Source organism: Chaetodon trifascialis, chromosome 12 (assembly GCF_039877785.1).
Source record: "Chaetodon trifascialis isolate fChaTrf1 chromosome 12, fChaTrf1.hap1, whole genome shotgun sequence".
Taxonomy (NCBI): Eukaryota; Metazoa; Chordata; class Actinopteri; order Chaetodontiformes; family Chaetodontidae; genus Chaetodon; species Chaetodon trifascialis.
Window position 1 is genome coordinate 9,072,366 of NC_092067.1, and position 18,346 is coordinate 9,090,711.

At 43.4% G+C, this 18,346-nt stretch overlaps 1 protein-coding gene across 4 annotated transcripts in view; it reads left to right on the forward strand.

The window, feature by feature from the left end:
* Window positions 1-18,346, forward strand: part of nalcn (sodium leak channel, non-selective) — a 66,239-nt gene that overhangs the window by 46,771 nt on the left and 1,122 nt on the right. For all 4 annotated transcript variants that reach the window (XM_070976639.1, XM_070976640.1, XM_070976637.1 and 1 more), the window contains 28 exons: window positions 4,465-4,601; window positions 5,418-5,559; window positions 5,783-5,856; window positions 6,985-7,086; window positions 7,217-7,286; window positions 7,805-7,896; window positions 8,044-8,166; window positions 8,458-8,514; window positions 9,063-9,183; window positions 9,268-9,399; window positions 9,571-9,738; window positions 10,580-10,684; window positions 11,315-11,421; window positions 11,510-11,630; window positions 11,734-11,832; window positions 11,940-12,033; window positions 13,589-13,695; window positions 13,794-13,868; window positions 13,981-14,100; window positions 14,196-14,264; window positions 14,376-14,524; window positions 14,654-14,747; window positions 15,148-15,280; window positions 16,180-16,295; window positions 16,867-17,024; window positions 17,607-17,757; window positions 17,909-18,058; window positions 18,192-18,309. In XM_070976639.1, the coding sequence (XP_070832740.1) occupies window positions 4,465-4,601; window positions 5,418-5,559; window positions 5,783-5,856; window positions 6,985-7,086; window positions 7,217-7,286; window positions 7,805-7,896; window positions 8,044-8,166; window positions 8,458-8,514; window positions 9,063-9,183; window positions 9,268-9,399; window positions 9,571-9,738; window positions 10,580-10,684; window positions 11,315-11,421; window positions 11,510-11,630; window positions 11,734-11,832; window positions 11,940-12,033; window positions 13,589-13,695; window positions 13,794-13,868; window positions 13,981-14,100; window positions 14,196-14,264; window positions 14,376-14,524; window positions 14,654-14,747; window positions 15,148-15,280; window positions 16,180-16,295; window positions 16,867-17,024; window positions 17,607-17,757; window positions 17,909-18,058; window positions 18,192-18,309 (3,184 nt within the window). The remainder of the gene's footprint in view (window positions 1-4,464; window positions 4,602-5,417; window positions 5,560-5,782; window positions 5,857-6,984; window positions 7,087-7,216; window positions 7,287-7,804; window positions 7,897-8,043; window positions 8,167-8,457; window positions 8,515-9,062; window positions 9,184-9,267; window positions 9,400-9,570; window positions 9,739-10,579; window positions 10,685-11,314; window positions 11,422-11,509; window positions 11,631-11,733; window positions 11,833-11,939; window positions 12,034-13,588; window positions 13,696-13,793; window positions 13,869-13,980; window positions 14,101-14,195; window positions 14,265-14,375; window positions 14,525-14,653; window positions 14,748-15,147; window positions 15,281-16,179; window positions 16,296-16,866; window positions 17,025-17,606; window positions 17,758-17,908; window positions 18,059-18,191; window positions 18,310-18,346) is intronic.

An 18,346-nucleotide genomic window follows, 5' to 3' on the forward strand; every position in this document is an offset into this window, starting at 1 on the left:
CTGGGTATTACTGCTGGACTGGCCCAAGGCCTGGGGAACCCAACCAAGACTGTGAGGGAGTGTTGTAGTGAAAAGAGGTTTGCATGCATCACAGGGACCACGAATATGTTGCAATTTCTATATATTATATACTGTTTTTCTTCCACTGTGCTGATAATTACCATGCTGAATGATGAATTACACAGAAGGTGCTGTATTAATACTAAAATGTGCAGCCTATGATCACTCATACACACATTCTGACACACACAGCTGTTGTCTGGTGTTGTTGGTGAATGGCAGGCTCTGATGTCTGAATGGTATGATGCAGATGACTGTACGTATATCCTCCCACAGGCACTTGACGAGTGTGTGTGGGCAGCAGTTTTGTAGGCGACTGTTCATCAGTTTGCCGTTGTTCCATTGGCTGCACTCACAGATATTCATACTCTACGTTTGCGTGCCTCTGAGGCGCTTTCACAGCACTGATCAGAGAGTTCAGAGGAATTCCATAGATAAAGCAAGTAGTCAGAGGCCCATCAGAGTCAATAACTAGTTCTTTTAATGAAGGCTAATTCTAAAATGCTCCGATGACCGCAATGCTTGTGAGTGATTTTGACTCTTATTTTTTGTTCTGCCTTATCAGTGATTTCCAAGTTGCTGGCTCACAGTTGGGGCATCAGTTGTTAGGTCAGCCTTTTGCTGCCTCCCCTATGTTCTCTTATTTTCATCTTGAAACTGGATGAATTTAAGGTTGCAGACATCAAACAGATAAGGGTCCAACTTACAGATGGGTTAGTCATTCTGTTAAGCATAGTTGTCATCATGGTATCAGGCCTGGAGAGGAACATAGATGATCTTAGAGCTGTGAAATAAAGCTGTCATGACAGCTTGGATGTGTTGTATGTTATCATATTTATTATAAAGAGGTATTAATACTGAACCTAACAGTAAGTAGTGTCATTATGCAGGTGCTTTACTTCTTTGCCCTTCAAAAGGAGTTTTTTTTTTTTATTTGAAATGCTTTTCTGATCTAGTTTTCATACCATTCAGTGTTAGACTCTTCAGCAGTTTATCTTTGAGGCTTTATCCTCCCGTGCTCCCATTGAACTATGGCTATACTGAATTTGGTCTAATGGTAATGGTCAGCATTAGTTTTTCTTCTTCTCTCAGCGCTGGTCAGGAAAGAAAGCTGTGGAAATCCCGGATGGAAAGCTCCCCAGCTCAGCCGAGCCTGAAATTGGCTTGAATAGAGGGGGAAGCAGTGGCAGGTCACCTGAATGGGTCTCAAGGCAAAACACATTAGTCTCGGCTCCATTGTTACACCACCATACACTAAATCTCATCTGTGGCAAGCGAAGCAGTAGTTTTGATTTACCAGCCATTCACTGTGACATAAAGAGAAACACGGAGACATTTTCTTCTATACACACACACACACACACACACACACACACACACACACACACACACACACACACACACACACACACACACACACCCTTTTGTCTCTCTATAGTTTTGAGGACCCTCATTGACATAATGTATTCCCAAGGTCTAAAACTGAAATTGGTTCTCACAAAGATAGCTGTGAAAGACACACACACACACACACACGCACACACACACACACACACACACACACACACACACACACACACACACACACACACACACACCAGATGAGTTCAACGCATCACTGGGAAGGTTTGCTTCGCCTATGCATGAAAAGTGCCCCCATGTATGCAGGGGCAGTACCAGCCGGGGGTGATAATGACAGTAGCCAAGGAAAATTGTAGTATAAAGGACAAGATGCTGCTGGACTTTTGTGACACTAAAACCAAAACAATGAGCTGAAAGACACTAAAATGCTCCATGAAGCTGAGAAGTTTTGCAGAGTGGAGTGACAGCTCTCTGTGGGTTCAGTGCTACATTGATACCTTTCACACACAAATACGGGTATACAAAGTTATGTTGTCCATTGTTAGTACAGAAACATTGATTGGAGACACTTAAAGTACACTGACAGAAACACATACAGTATGCCATGCGTATTTAAATGCATGTGTGCACTTGGACACAGGACAAAGCGATTCCTCTTCTGTAATACGTAGCACGTAAAACCAATAATCGGTAGAAAATAGATTTTGCTAGTAAGTACTCTGTTCCTGAGCTCTTGCATGTCCATGTGTGCTTTATTGACCTCATGTATTGACTAGACAAAAGGCCCAGTGTGTTAGCACATACAGTTAATCGTGATCTATGGTGACTTCTAGGTGCACCTCCTTACCAGGTAAACCTTTTGCTGAACATCCTTAAACAGTCTCAATAATTAAGGAAACTATGCGTTTGGTTGTGTCGCTGACAAACACTTCTTCCTGCGTTGTCCTCCTGGACGTTATTTGCTATAAGGTGTCAGAGCACTTCCCAAAGAAAAGAATCTAAATGGTCCATGGTCAAGCGGATTCCAATTTGTTTTCCCAGGGTGAATTGAAATTAAATTCAGTAAATCCTCATCTTATTTGTTTCCACAGTGGGTGGGTCCCCAGATGCAGCACATGCATAAGTAAAGAGATAAACCCAACTACTTGAATAGATGTGCATCACTCACACTACACCGGTCTATTTATGAGAAAAAGATTTTAATAGCGAATCTTATTGAACGTCTGTTCCTCACCTTGCAACTTTTTTTTCTCTCTTTGGGGAAAATAGAAGGGATGGGAGAAAGGGAGATCAGTGAGGGGAGGATGCATTGAACAGAATCTGAAGCTGAAGCTGAGATTTTGAGCCTGTGACAGTCTTGTATAAAGAGACGTGGATAGATAATTTTGACGGAGAATAACTGATTCTCTTGAGAAGCGGAGAAAGGGAGATGAAGCACAGAGAGCAGCAAGGCACAATGCATGGCACAGAAAGTTTGACTGTAACAGGATACTGCTGCAGAAAAGGGTGTAGAGCCTTGGCTAAAATGCACATCTCGCTGAGTTGGCCCAATTGATTAGGACCTCTGGGAACAGTATGGTCCATATTAATTCTCCTCTGTGTGTATGCGCGCGTGTATGTGTGCATGCTTGTTTGTGAATTTTTGTTTGTGTGTGTATCGCTCGCCGGGAATTCAGCAACCAAATGCACAGGTAGTATTTGAGATGACTGCAGCACTTTCTGCAAGTTTCACCCAGAGAACTGCACAACAACACATTTTTAGCTTCAGTTCAACACTGCTGAAGCAGATATAGGATAAGATGGTGTTCAGTTTATTGCTTTAAGCCATATTAGATCCACAGTCCACTTGTCCGTTTGTAATCACCCCTTAAGTTTTGTCTCATGCTTATTCTTCCATACATTCCTTTTGGTTTGCCTCTCTTTTTTACTGTTTTACTCTCTCTTCCTCCCTCTGTCTCTGCCTCTTTGTGCCCATGTCTATCCTGGGAGTCAGAATATAGACAGAAAGCCGAGGCAAGCAAATGTTGATGCATAATTCCGTCTTCACAGTACGCCACTCACCCACTCAGGGTAAAAAAGAAGCTCCCATATTTTAGTCTCCTAGTAGAAGAAAATGAATAGACAGATTTCCATTCCCTCCTTTGTCAGGTCCCTCCTTCCCCCGGCTGTTATCCCTCACATACGAGGGGCTGTTCCAGTCGCTCAGGCGCTCACAGTCAGACGAGCGCAGACAGAAAATACCAATGCACACGAGTGGCGTCAAGTCACGTTTGCAGACAGACGGAAAATCTGACTGACAGAGGAGCATTCACAAGCCTAGTCAATATATTTCACAGCGGTTTCCTGCTCAGAATGATAAGCTGCCATTCACCAGTGCTCCAAAAGGAGTTCTCCTCCAGGCCTAATCTGCAGTGCATCGGGGGTTATCTCCAGGCACCCAGGCAGAGAATACCTGCAGGGGAATTTCAATCAGCCTCTCCCATTTGTAATTAAATGGAAATAATTGGTTTCATTCCCTTTGTCATCTTTTTACTTCTCCAGCCTGCTCCACAGTGCTGAGGCCTGCTCACATGCACATTATTCTAACTGTCACTACCTTTTCTTTTCTCCATTAGCCACTCCAAAGTAATATCTCCTTTTTTCTTTTGTTGCCTTCTCCATTCTTTTCTGAAAGTAAGTGGGATCTCATCCTAAATGTGATTGTCTGTGCTGTTTGTATGTGTGTGTATTGTAGGTAAGTGTGTTGCTGCCATCATCAGGCAGAAACGTAAAGCTGCACTCTTAAGTCCTTGTTAAAACCTCTGCATTTCACAGTTTTCTCTTGCAATAGCAGGCTTAGTCTCATGCTTTTTCTCCATAAATACCAAGGGTAACATCAAAATCCCTAAACTTTCCACACACAAACTACAGCAAGTGTCTCCTTCTTTCCTTCTGTATCTTATTTTAATCCCTCTCTTCCTCGTTCGCATCACTTTTCCCACTTTTATTGTATCTTGTCTCGCTCTTCTGTGCCTGAACTGGTCCTCTGGCTCCCTCCTTTAGCTCAAGCAAAGTGAAGCCAACGCCGACACCAAAGAGAAGCTCCCGCTACGGCTGAGGATCTTTGAGAAGTTCCCCAACAGACCTCAGATGGTGAAGATCTCCAAGCTCCCATCAGATTTCACCGTGCCCAGGATCAGGTACACGGTCACAGGCAGACACACACCAAGTCATTTCATGCAACATGCATTTAATGTTGACCTTAATGATTATTTGCTGGTAAGAATCATGTTGCAGTATGACCCAGATCTCAAGCCATTTGAATAAGATTGTTAAATAGCTGTTCTAAAAACAGGCTCTCTAGTCAAAACATTCTTTGGCACAAACTAATTGAACCACTTTATGTTTTATCACCAGTAAGAGTTAGAGTGTGGCATAAAAAGAAGAAGTAGGTCACTAAAATGAACAACAAACAGACCATGTCAACAGAAAATCAAAGCACAAAAACAACATTTTATAGCAGTGATTTCCCCTTTATTGTGGAAACAGCCCCACAGTGAGCATGAAAGATGCAAAACCTTTTAATGCTGCCATCATTTTCCTGATGTTTCTGACATGGTTTAAGGAAAAGAACCAGAGAAAAATAGATAGCCAGTAATATTCTGCAACAAGTCCTTTTGTATCTTCTGCAGTGTTTAGCAGGAGAGCACCTTTTAGCCAGAATGAAACCGTATCCAACACAGTGGACCTCATAATCAGTTTTTTCATTGGGTTGCTGATTAGAGCACAGCTGGGTCCTCACTCCCCCAGAAATCCCCCTCTGCCACCCATCTGCCAGGCTGCTGCAGCAAGAGATTCCACTGGTACATTTTGCAGCTGAATTTGCATCAAGATGACCTGACGTCACAATACGACTTATTTCCTCAGTCTTTAAGCATGTGGATTTCTTCAGTAGGAAACCACGTATTATAAATTCATCACATCTGCGTGTATGTGCCGTTTGTCGCGTCCTCCAGGGAGAGCTTTATGAAGCAGTTCATTGATCGTCAGCAGCAGGACACCAGTTGTTTGTTCCGGCGTCTCCCCTCCGCTTCATCCTCCTCCTGTGACCACTCCAAACGCTCAGCCATTGAAGACAACAAGTATATCGACCAAAAGGTGCTTTCACACACCCGTTCTCTTCCTCACTCACTCTCTTTGTCTCATACATAATTCCATTTTCATGGCTATATGTACAGAAGATAAACCACAGCAATAAGAACTACAGTAGCAGTAGCAAATCCTCCCTAATGTTTGCTGTTGTGTGTATAGTGTGTTTTTGGATTGTGCACTAAATTTTACAAACTGCCACTTAATGGACTTCCACTACGGGCTCTCTCAGCTTCGCAGGTCAATATTTAGTATCCGAGCTCGCAACCTTCTGGAAAAAGAAACTACTATCAATAAAATCCTGCGGTAAGACACGTCCACACCTCCCCAGTAAGCATGGTTGTGTTGATTTGCTGGTCAAAAGACGTTAAGAGGTTAAAACTGGTTGAATCATTGTTTCATTGTACTAACTGTATTTCAGTGTGTGTTTGGGTTCATTGAAATGTTGCTGAAACAACAGTTGTCACCAAGATTTTTCAACCAAATCTAACCCAATTCCCCCACATATGGAAATGTCCTTTGACCTGCAATTTTAAACAGTTCCCCCCGTTTCACTGTCAGTTGTTTGTGTTCTTTTGTTTTCAATCAGGAGATTCTAAGACTTTGGATTGACACAGTCTTTGGAGACCCCAGCTAGATGTGTTTAGTATGCATCATCCTGAAATACATGCCAGCCTTTGTGTGGGTGAAAGTAATAATGTGTGTGCATATTAGATGTAGCTGTGCTGTAACAGCACTCTGGTATTGTTAATCCTTCTCGCTCTCTGTCTCACGCACACACACACAGACCCTCTTCAGACTCATTTATTGTCGCGGTGAAGTAAATGGATAATTTGCTGTTCAGCATGGCAGAGCTGGCACTAAGTGTAGATTAGCTCTCCGCCACCGTGTCCAATCTGGCTCGCTCCCCCCACCCCCCCCTCCCTTATTCAGTCAGTCTGAAAGATAGACAGCATATCAGCAGTCATAACACGTTCTGTCTGGCCTGCCATCTTCCACACAAACACACAATTAGGCTCACAGTCGCACCAACATAGGCAAACATACACACAGCATACGCAGGCACTCATGCATGCTTACTGCCAATAAACAAGTAATCACTCCGAGTCTCCATAAATGATTAAAGTACACACACTGCTGGTGCCCACAGTGTCATTAGCTCTGTTCTGGTACATGACTCTGTTGTTAGCCAGAACAGACAGGGATGCCCAGAGTCACACACACATGCACACACACACACAGTCTGACTAATGGAATGATTTCAACCTGTTTTAAAATGCCAGACTGGATCACCACTCATTTGGACCCAGAATGGCAAAGACCACATATAGCTTGTCGACCAGATCCAGCTGTGTTGTGATTTGCCAGTTGTTGTCCTCACGCACTGATATTTTTTTAAGTTGTCTTCATTTTGATCATGTTTGTGTTTCCCAGGGCTTGTACCAGACAGCGTATGCTAAGTGGATCCTTTGAAGGCCAGCCAGCCAAAGAACGCTCCATACTCAGTGTCCAGCATCACATACGGCAAGAGCGCAGGTCTGACAGCACACACACACACACACACACACACACACACACACACACACACACACACACACACACACACACACACACACATACATCCAGAAATGCAAACAACTATACCTTATGCTTTTTGAATTTGCAGATCACTGAGACATGGCTCCACTAGTCAGAGAATCAGCCGTGGGAAGTCCCTGGAGACACTCACCCAGGATGTGAGCACACGTACACACACACACACACACACACAAAGCCTGACAAACATCTTGCACTGTGAGGTTGTATGGTCTCAGATTAGCTGTTAGCTCATAATGGCTCAAACAAGGCTGTATGTATTTATTCCACCAGTATTCCTTAAAGGTCCAATGTGTAGGATTTAGGGGCATTTATTGGCCGAAATGGAATATAATATTCAGAATTATGTTTTCCTTAGTGTATAATCACCTGACAATAACAACTGTTGTGTTCACGTTAGCTTAAAATGAGCTCTTAATATCTACAGAGGCAGTGCTGCTTCTTCCATGGAGTCTGGCATGTTGCACTGCTTGTTTCTACAGTAGCCCAGAAAGGTCAAACCAAACATTGTTTTGTGTGGCCACTGTAGTTCCTCCTACAGTGAGAGCTATTCAGTTGGTTGCAATCTGCAACCTCAACACTAGATGCCACTAAGTCCTGCACACCGGACCTTTGAAATGCATCTTTTATCATTTCATTCTCGCCCCTCTCTCCACAGCATTCCAGTACAGTACGCTATCGTAATGCACAGAGAGAGGACAGCGAGATCAAGATGATCCAAGAGAAGAAAGAGCAAGCAGAAATGAAAAGGTATTCACACACATTCACCCATTATCCGCCTGTAAAGTAGGTTTCTGACAAAACATTTTCAGTTGTAACATTCAGTCCTTGCTTTGCCAGTGATACATGTATAGTAACTGGTGTTTGTCCAATCTCTGTGCTTGTTTGGCTGAGCAGAAAAGTCCAGGAGGAGGAATTAAGAGAAAATCACCCTTACTTTGATAAGCCACTGTTCATTGTGGGGCGGGAGCACCGCTTCAGGAACTTTTGCAGGATGATTGTTCGCGCTCGCTTCAATGCGTAAGATCACTCTTTTATCTGAATATGCTTCTCTTGGCAGCCTCTCATGGCTTTAAATAGTCACATATTGGACTTCAGCACTCAATTTTTCAAATTTGTAACATGATATCAATAAACTCCATAAAGGCATTCATGTTTACCCACCTATCTATGATTTCTTTATGCCAGTGTTATACCAGTTTTTACGATGTTAAATCTGCAGCATATTAGCAGCTAAGATGAACGTCCAGTTTTATGAAGCCTTTTTCAAAATGTTGACAATTTAATTTCTTTGTGGGAATTCACATCTAGATCCAAAACTGACCCCATAACAGGAGCTGTGAAGAACACCAAATACCACCAGCTGTAGTAAGTGTGATGAATTATTGATTCCTTCACCCGCTATTGATCTCTTTGTTCTACAACAGTGGAATATTTATTAATACTCTAGCTTAATTGCCTGCCTGTGATGTTTCCCGAAAACTGTGGTAAGGAATGAAAATTGTGAAGTGAAGAGCTGTGAAATAGATTTCACCCATTATGCAATCTGATTGTAATTCATCCCAGCACAGAGTCTGATTATTAAAGTGAGAGGCAGTCCCTTTGTATCAGATACTGTTGGTGCCGGGGGATTTTTACTGACTACCTGCTGTAGAACAGATTGGTCTGCTCACACATGTGCGCGCGCGCGCGCGCACACACACACACACACACACACACACACACACACACACACACTGTCTCATACCTCTCCTCACGTAATCCTGCTTCTCTCTTTGTCTGCCCCCCTTTCTTTCTCTTGAGCTATCCCTGAGTGTTAGCTGGTTTGCAAACCAAATAGTTTTCTTAAACTACTTAACGCCCAATTTCTCTGTGTATTCTGAAAAATACCTGTGTTAATATGTGTGTCCCTGCAGCGATCTTCTGGGCCTTGTCACCTATTTGGACTGGGTTATGATTGTAGTAACCATCTGCTCCTGCATCTCCATGATGTTTGAATCACCCTTCACCAGGGTCATGCACGTCCCCACACTGCAGGTATTAAAGGCAGATGGATCGATGAACAAGCGAACGGAAACATTCTTGCGCACGTGCTGTTCACGCCCATGCCCTCTGTTTCAGATTGGGGAGTATGTGTTCGTGATCTTTATGAGCATCGAGCTCAACCTGAAAATCATGGCCGATGGTCTGTTCTTCACCCCAACGGCTGTCATCAGAGACTTTGGAGGAGTCATGGACATCTTCATCTATCTTGTAAGAAATCTCATTTTAATTTAACATTACAGTGTTCATCATAGTTTGTTAGCCTCACACTCAACCTCTCAGGTGCATCTCACTTGCATGTATACAATGCAAAGAGCAGAATGTTTTCCTTCCCCGTAACCATCCATCACTGCCCTGCTGCGCCTCTCCTCCCTGCTGTAGGTGAGTCTGATCTTTCTGTGCTGGCTGCCTCCTGACGTCCCTCCTGAGTCTGGGGCTCAGCTGCTGATGATGCTGCGCTGCCTGCGTCCGCTCAGGATCTTCAAGCTGGTACCCCAGATGAGGAAGGTGGTGCGGGAGGTTCTCAAGGGATTCAAGGAGATTTTCCTGGTTTGTGGTTGGCTGTGTACAATTGCCACTTGTGTGTGTTATAATGTTGTAACTACTTTCAGAATCTACCGGCTTTAAAGTGTTCGTTACATTATATTACTATTATTACATTATCTGTATTGTTTTAGAAAGTACACACACTCTCTCTCTCTCTCTCTCTCTCTCTCTCTCTCTCTCTCTCTCTATCTCTCTCTCTCGCTCTCTCTCCTCTCGTCTTTTAGCTAACTTGTGACCACTTACATACGTAGGAGAAAACTCTAGGAAATAATTGGAAACCTAAGTGATGATAAAATAAAGCATTACCTGTGTTTTTCTTATCTGGCAGGTAGTTACTTGTTTCCATTTCGCTTCAGTGCCTTCTAACATTAAACTTAATCTGCGTGTGATGATAGGCCTTGAATGCAGCACTGTTTGGAAAATAGTCGCAAAAAAGCTGTGAGATGTCTGAAAAAAAAACAAAAACAAAAACTATATGCTTTGGAAACCACGTTGGCAGTAAAGTATTCATGATTTATAATGCGTGGCTTAAAACATGCAAAATACCACCAGGATTTATACACAAATGCATTTTATTCATCTTTATTAGATTGTGCTCTTGATGTTATTACATTCTTGGCCATTTCTGGGCTTTGCTTACCTTTTTTTGTTGTGCCTACCAAGGATTTTATTATATTATCACAAGCTTGCAATAGTTACTGATCCTCTGTGGGTCTGACTTGCGTTTTCCCAGCTGAGGTCTCTACATCCACAGCTGTCTGACACCCTTATCCCACTCTCTAATCTCACAGTCTTGGATTATGTTGAACTGTCTGCCTTAAACTCATGATTGATTCTCCTGCAGGTTTCCATTCTGCTCCTCACACTAATGCTGGTGTTTGCAAGCTTCGGAGTTCAACTGTTTGCCGGAAAGCTTGCCAAGTGCAACGACCCCCATATCCTTAAACGGGTACAGCAAGAAACATAATCTCCACACTAAACCACCCCCATCCATTCCACGCTCCCTGCAGAGAAGCACAAGTACAAGGGTTTCCCCTGTCAAATCAATAATCGGGTGGTTCCTTTTATCCGACTTTCTTAACGGCAGTCATCATACTTCTTTCATCTTATTTCTGTAAAATCGTTTAGTTTATTTCTGTATAATCATTTAGTTTATTTCTGTATAATCATTTAGTATTGAAAAGCCTTTAGAGGAGTTTTCACACTATAGTGCTCAGTGCTTCTATGGAGAGTTCCAGTTTAGTCCAACTTGCATTTTATCTTTGCAATTTTAGTTACTGTTCTAAATGATCACTACGTCTCTGTATGAGTTAACTGGACTGCACTGATTATTATGTATTTATATGGCTGAATAACACATTGCATATCAATGAGGAGAAATACGTTGTCTTCAAACTGTTATGACTCTTTAGTTAAGATAAATTATTAAGACTTCTTATGCATTATGCAAAAACAAGTTCACTGTTAGTGTCATATTCTCTTTTTCTTTCTTTTCTTCCATGTTTTTTCTGCGTTACCCTCTGTTCTAATGGTTGCTTCATTCTTCATGTTTTGCTGTAAATTGTGTTGTTGGTTTCAGGACGATTGTCATGGTATATTCCGGATAAATGTCAGCGTTTCCAAAAACCTCAACCTGAAACTGAAGCCCGGAGAGAAGAAGCCTGGCTTCTGGGTACCAAGAGTCTGGTACAGCTGCTCATTTTTCTGCTACTGTTTGATTTAAGATTGTTTTTTTTTCTGCAGCCAGAGATTGATGTAATCTATCCTTCCTCAGGGCAAACCCTCGTAATTTTAACTTTGACAATGTGGGAAATGCCATGTTGGCTCTGTTTGAGGTGCTGTCACTCAAAGGCTGGGTGGAGGTCCGAGATGTCATTATTCACCGCGTTGGACCGGTACTGAACCTGACTCTACCTTACCTTACCTTTCCCTCTTTTTCACTGCTGTTTCCTCCATGCTAAGAACGCTGTAACAGCTTAAATGCCTCTGTGCCTGCAGATCCATGGCATCTACATCCATGTCTTTGTCTTTCTGGGATGCATGATTGGACTCACTCTGTTTGTAGGCGTTGTCATTGCAAACTTCAACGAGAACAAGGTAAGAGTTGCACACATATGGATCTTTTATTAGATTATTTTCATGGTCTTTTTACGTGTGTGTACCTCATGTGTGGCATTTAAATGTGTTGTATTTCTCACCGTCAGGGCACTGCTCTCCTAACAGTCGACCAGAGGAGATGGGAGGATCTGAAGAGTCGACTGAAAATAGCCCAACCTCTCCACCTGCCCCCTCGCCCAGGTGCTCATACATTGAAAAAAAAAAACCAACAAACACATGCACCAAACACTTCAGTAATAGAGTATCAAGCGAGACATAATGAAAGTCACGTCTGGGCCCCATTCTCTGATTGATCATGTGATGTGCGCTGGTGCATTGTTAAGTAGCACCTGCATGATTAATCCATATTTAATTTTCCTTGTTTTTCATTGAGAATTGATGCCTGTGGGGATTCATCATGATACCCAAATGATGAGCCGCAGCAGGAATGAAAAAGCCGAACAGGAGGACAGATAGCACGAGTGGCTCAGACGCTGAATCACACCTGTCACAGACTTCTACAGGAAATTTATTTACCCAACTGATCAAATTCTCACACTTCTGTTGTAGTAAACTACCAGCTTTGAATTCACATTCATGGACAAACAGCAACCGGGTGAATGTGAAGTTTGCTTAAATTTGAAACACAAGCAAACTCTACATTGCTGTCGATCGCATGTCAGCATGGGAATACTGAACGTTTACACTGTTGCTCTTCCTCCTGTGATGAGAGTCGTGAGAATAGTTGAATTGCCTCGGAGACAGTGTGGGAAATCGCCTGTTAGTTCAGTCGAGGCTGAGAACTAACAGAAAATCAATGGCTTCAGTTTTAGTCGGCAGTGCCGCTGACACCAGCAGTCTCAACCTGACTTTGATCCACGTCCAAAGGCCCTCGGCACTGGCGCCACTCACTCACTCCTGGCAGATCGTTACAGCACTGAGCTGGCCTTTACTCACACGCTCCTACTCAAAAGTACTTGCAAAAATTGCCTCTGTGGTCAGCAGTCGTATGCAATCACAGAGCCTGCCGCTGGACGTACTGTTGTTACATTTCTATTTTAGGTTCATTAAGCTGCCCTGCGTTTAAGTGGACACAAGGGACAGACGTGACAAAGATTTACAACAAGGATCTCTTCTAACAAGGATTTGTTGTGATAAGGGTAAAATGTGACACAAAGCTAGAATGCTGGCAGGAAACAAGCATGAACTTGAAATGCAAGTCCATTAGAAATTGAATTTTGCAGCTTTACAGTGGCAAACAGACTTTAGCATCATTAGGTAGAGTCAGAGTGGGCTTCGGTTATGGCCAATCACATCAGCCTGTCTCATCACCTTTCAAATAGAGATAAGTCCAATTTATATTTTAGTAGGCACTGAAATACTGAGTCAGTTTTGAAACCAGTGAGTCTCATTCACAATTCTCAATTCACAAAATCTAAGGCACATTTGCACTGTTGGGTTTTTACCTTATCTTGACACAAACCAGTCGACATAAAATGAGTGTGTGTCAGACCTGCAGCACAGTTATCACACTGAAGGGAACACCCAAGCAGTCCATGAGTGCCATCTTCAGGACGGTAAAGGATGCTGCCACAGATTCAAGCACATGCTAACTTCTAAAGACCACCGCGACAGTCGACTCAGACATTCAGATCTGATCCCTGTCTTGATCAGAGAGAAGAGAGAAGAGTCCACTCCGGTGCAGTGAACATATTGCAGGTGTCAATAATTGTCTGGTCTTCTCTCTGCCTGACAGAAAACGGGGGTTTCCGGGCCAAGATGTATGACATCACCCAACATCCCTTCTTCAAACGGGGCATTGCTGTGCTGGTGTTGGCGCAGTCAGTGCTGCTCTCAGTCAAGGTGAAGCCATATCACGATGCATCATGTCATTTCATTTGTACGTGTATTACACAGAGAATTTGAACTGACATGTCATGTGTGGATCTGCTCTTCTCCAGTGGGACGTAGATGATCAAGTAACATTTCCTCTCGCTACCATGTCAGTAGTCTTCACCTTTATATTTGTACTGGAGGTGAGCCGCCTGTGATCCCATCTACTCACGCATCAGTTTCAAGGTTTTACTTTGATTTCCTGCTCTGGGTACAGACGTCTGTCTGATGTTGCTTGTTGGTGCTGTTACCCAGGTGACCATGAAGCTGATAGCCATGTCTCCAGCGGGTTACTGGCAGAGCAGGCGGAATCGCTATGACCTGCTGGTCACATCACTGGGTGTCATCTGGATAGTCCTGCATTTTTCCTTACTGGTTAGACAAATTACTGTCACATCAAGTTTCCAACTTTTTGGAAATCAGGGTTGGTCATCAGTGTACTCAAATAACTCAAATATTTTTCCCTCTAGAATGCGTATACCTACATGATGGGCACATGCGTGATCGTCTTCAGGTTCTTTACAATATGTGGGAAGCATGTGAGTATATTGTTTCATGCAAAAACAAACTTTAGTGTCGTTTGCTAAAAATGTGTATTAGAACAAGAAAACATGCCTCTGAATGTGTGTGTCTGTGTGTGGTGAATGAAGGTGACTCTCAAGATGCTGCTGTTGACTGTTGTAGTCAGCATGTACAAGAGCTTCTTCATCATCGTGGGCATGTTCCTCCTCCTCCTCTGCTATGCATTTGCCGGCGTCGTTCTCTTTGGAACAGTCAAATATGGAGAGAACATCAACCGGTAAGGGTCCCGTCTATTGACCAGACCCTGCTTGTTCCAGCTGATGATCACAGCAGGCTGTGTGCAGTAGATGCAGTGAAACACATCTTTATAGAGTTGTCTGATTCTCTCTGTCTCCCTTAATTGCAGGCATGCCAACTTCTCCACAGCGGGCAAGGCTATCACTGTCCTCTTCCGTATTGTCACAGGGGAGGATTGGAATAAAATCATGCATGACTGCATGGTAAGATGCACCGTAGGTCTAACACACTTCCCTGCAGACAAAAGAAGAGACAAACTATTATATTTGGTGTTGAAAGGGTCACTTCACCTCAATTTTCTGCCGCTACCCCAGCACAATGGAGGCGAATGGATATTTGTTTGTGATGCTCACAGCAAAATTAACAGTCAGTCCAGTTAGTTCCAGTTGTTGGATACTCCACAGACCTCATTGTCAGCAGTTTTCACTGGAACTGCTTTCGAGCAAAGAAGTGAAAATGCTGACATGGTTATCTGCATTGCAAGATATCACTATGTAAATAAAAATATGTTGTTGTTGTTTTTGTACTTTGGTTGAAACAACCCTTTAATGTAACTTTTCAAGGAGCATTTGCAAATTATGTTTTGTTTTTTTCTGTCCTCAGGTGCAGGCCCCATTCTGCACCCCAGACAAACATCGTTACTGGGAGACTGACTGTGGCAACTACGCTGGAGCGCTTATCTACTTCTGCTCTTTTTACGTCATCATAGCCTACATCATGCTCAACCTACTCGTAGGTCAGTGTGTGTAGGTGTGCTTGTATCAGTGGCATTCTCATTGTGGGAGTTCTCATGAAGTAATTCATTGCATGCATAAAAGCCACCCATAAGGATGACAAGCCTATGCTTTGGCTACAGCAAGGGCTCTATTTCATTTTCTGCCTCATATTATGCAAGGCTGAAGAACCCATCAAGCACACTTGTGTGTAGTTTTGTCATCTCTCCAGAAGCAAAGACTTTCTCTAGAGACAAGAGTTGAGTTTATTACAGCTTATTATCTGCCCAATGATCAGATCCTTTCAGAAATGAGTATTTCTTAATCATGTCAGTGGCTGTCATACAAGAAGAGGGAGTCAAACCAACTATCAACATAATCTTTGAATATAATCTACAGTGTGTACTCTCTGCTTTTGTTGACTGTATCTGTAGTGTTCACTCCTGAATGGGTTGCATTTTCATTTGGAAAGCCACAGATGGTGAGCCACAAACACAGATACTGTACTTATCATGATATGAGAGCCACCGCTGACCTTTTGCAAATAGCGTGAAAAATAAAGAACCTTGAAAATCACATATACAAAAGAAGCAATGTATGCATATGGTTGTATGAATAAAAGCAAAAGAGAGCATTGAGTGGAAGGTCGTAGGGATCATCTTCATGCTTGAACTGGTGTCATGATTCATTATTCCAACAGTCTGGGTTTCTATCAACACATTATTGTAACATCAGTCATTCAGCCTCCCAGAGGCCTGTGCTGTTAACTCATGGCATCATAAAATAAATAGATGTTTAGAGCTCTGAAGGGCAGTAGACCAACCTGTGTCATTGTACAGATGATATCTGATGCGTCTTAAAATGAAAACAGACACTGCTGTTATGGATCCGTGAGTAATGATATCTGTTGCTATTGCCACAGCCATCATCGTGGAGAACTTCTCTCTGTTCTACTCCACCGAGGAGGACCAGCTGCTGAGCTATAACGACCTGAGGCACTTCCAAATCATCTGGAACATGGTGGATGACAAACGAGAGGTGAGAAATTAGCGATAGGAGAGAGGACGAGGACACAGCAGAGGGGAGAGGGTGACGATCGTATGGCTGTGAGCAAACGATAATATGGAGAAGATAAAAGCAGGATGAGGCCTAATGAGACGGGCTGAAGGGAATGAAGTTGAGTAATAGGAATAAAAGTAATTAGAGCAGCAGCGGCTGGATTAAAAATGTAGATCCCCCACCTCCATCTATCTATGATGTCATCCAGATGCACTGTAGGCTTTTCTTTTCAATTGTTTATGCAGTCACGTATAATTATAACACGCAGACATTATGTCCTGTGTGTGTAGGCATTTGTATCTGGTTTGTGAGGTCTCAGCAGCATTATGCTTAAAAAGAATGAGATATCATGGTAGCAAAGTAGAAAGAAAGTTGTAGCAGGGGGCAGCATATGATTCAATTCTAGGTGGTGTTAAAAGTTGATTGAAATGAGTTGAAGATTAGAAGTTCAACACAAATCTCAAAGAGTTCAAATTCAGGTCTAAGCCTCAGCATTCGCCACCTCTCCCCCTCCTCAATAACCCTGTGATTTCCGTGACTGTTCCTCCAGGGCGTGATCCCGACATCCAGGGTGAAGTTCCTGCTTCGTCTGCTCCGAGGCAGGCTGGAGGTGGACCTGGACAAAGACAAGCTGCTGTTTAAGCACATGTGCTATGAGATGGAGCGACTGCACAGTGGAGGAGATGTGACCTTCCATGACGTGCTCAGGTAAAGATGGAGCACCACATGCACCACGTAGGTGAACACAGTGCAACATCACTGCTGAGCTGCACCGTCCTTTGCGGCCTTACGATTTGTCTTCGAAGAAAAAAAAAGGATTATGTGGTAAATTAACATGTTTCCTCCACTAGGCAAGATTTGAATGTTAATACACACCTGTTTTATCAGTCCAAATCTCTGAGTGGAGCTGCAACAAAGATATTTGCCCTTTCTGTCCAATTAAAATCCTGCTCAGAGGGATCTTCTGTGGACGAGCTCTTTATTATGCACAGGACAGAACAAATTGTGTGTAATGAAAGGCACATTGGGAATGGATGTCTTCACCACCTTGATCCAAATAATTGGGGGTCATGGAAGTGTCGAGGTAGTGATATTACATTCCATCATTACAGGGTTTCGAGGTCTTCAAACTTCACTTAGGTCCTGGTGCTGTTTCTGAGCGACGTAGACTTGTACAGCTTCACCTGTAGGACTGTATTTTTGCTTTAAAGCCCTGATAATATTCCTCTGAATGTGTCCCTCTCTTGGCTGTATGTCTCTGTGTGTGGGGTGTGTTGTGTAATCGTGCAGCATGCTGTCATATCGCTCAGTGGACATTAGAAAGTCTCTCCAGCTGGAGGAGCTGTTGGCCAGGGAACAGTTGGAGTACACCATTGAAGAAGAGGTTGCCAAACAGACCATACGCATGTGGCTCAAGAAGTGCCTCAAACGCATCCGGGCGGTGAGTGTCCCAACAGAAAACACACAAGCATGCCTTGAGAAAACACACTCTTTACCAGGCTTGGTTTTTTTTTCTTGCTCACACGCGTACAGTACGTCTCCACAGACTACAGTACCACACACTGACGACATGTGTCCGTGTGCACTTGCAGAAGCAGCAGCAGTCGTGTAGCATCATCCACAGCCTGAGAGAGAGCCAGCAGCAGGAGCTGAGCCGCTTCCTCAACCCCCCCAGCATCGAGACCACTGTGCCAAGTGAAGACCACAACGCTAACAACCCAGACAACCCCTCGCAGCCTGAGGTAAAGCCAGGCATCCATACCAACACCGCATACACACTCACACTTGCTCACAGCTTGATATGTAGCAAGCGCATTATACAATCTGCAGGTGTGCGCTCACACTGGTGAAAAAAATGTTGTCCCCTTTGTTTAGATGAGTGGTCTCCAGCAGCTTCTGAGCCCCACGTTGTCAGACAGAGGAGGCTACAGGCAGGACTCTTCAGACCTGGGGAGACCACAGAGGAAGCTGGGACAGTGGCGGCTGCCTGCAGGTGCGTATGCCGCTGCATACTTTTTAATAGAAGTAGC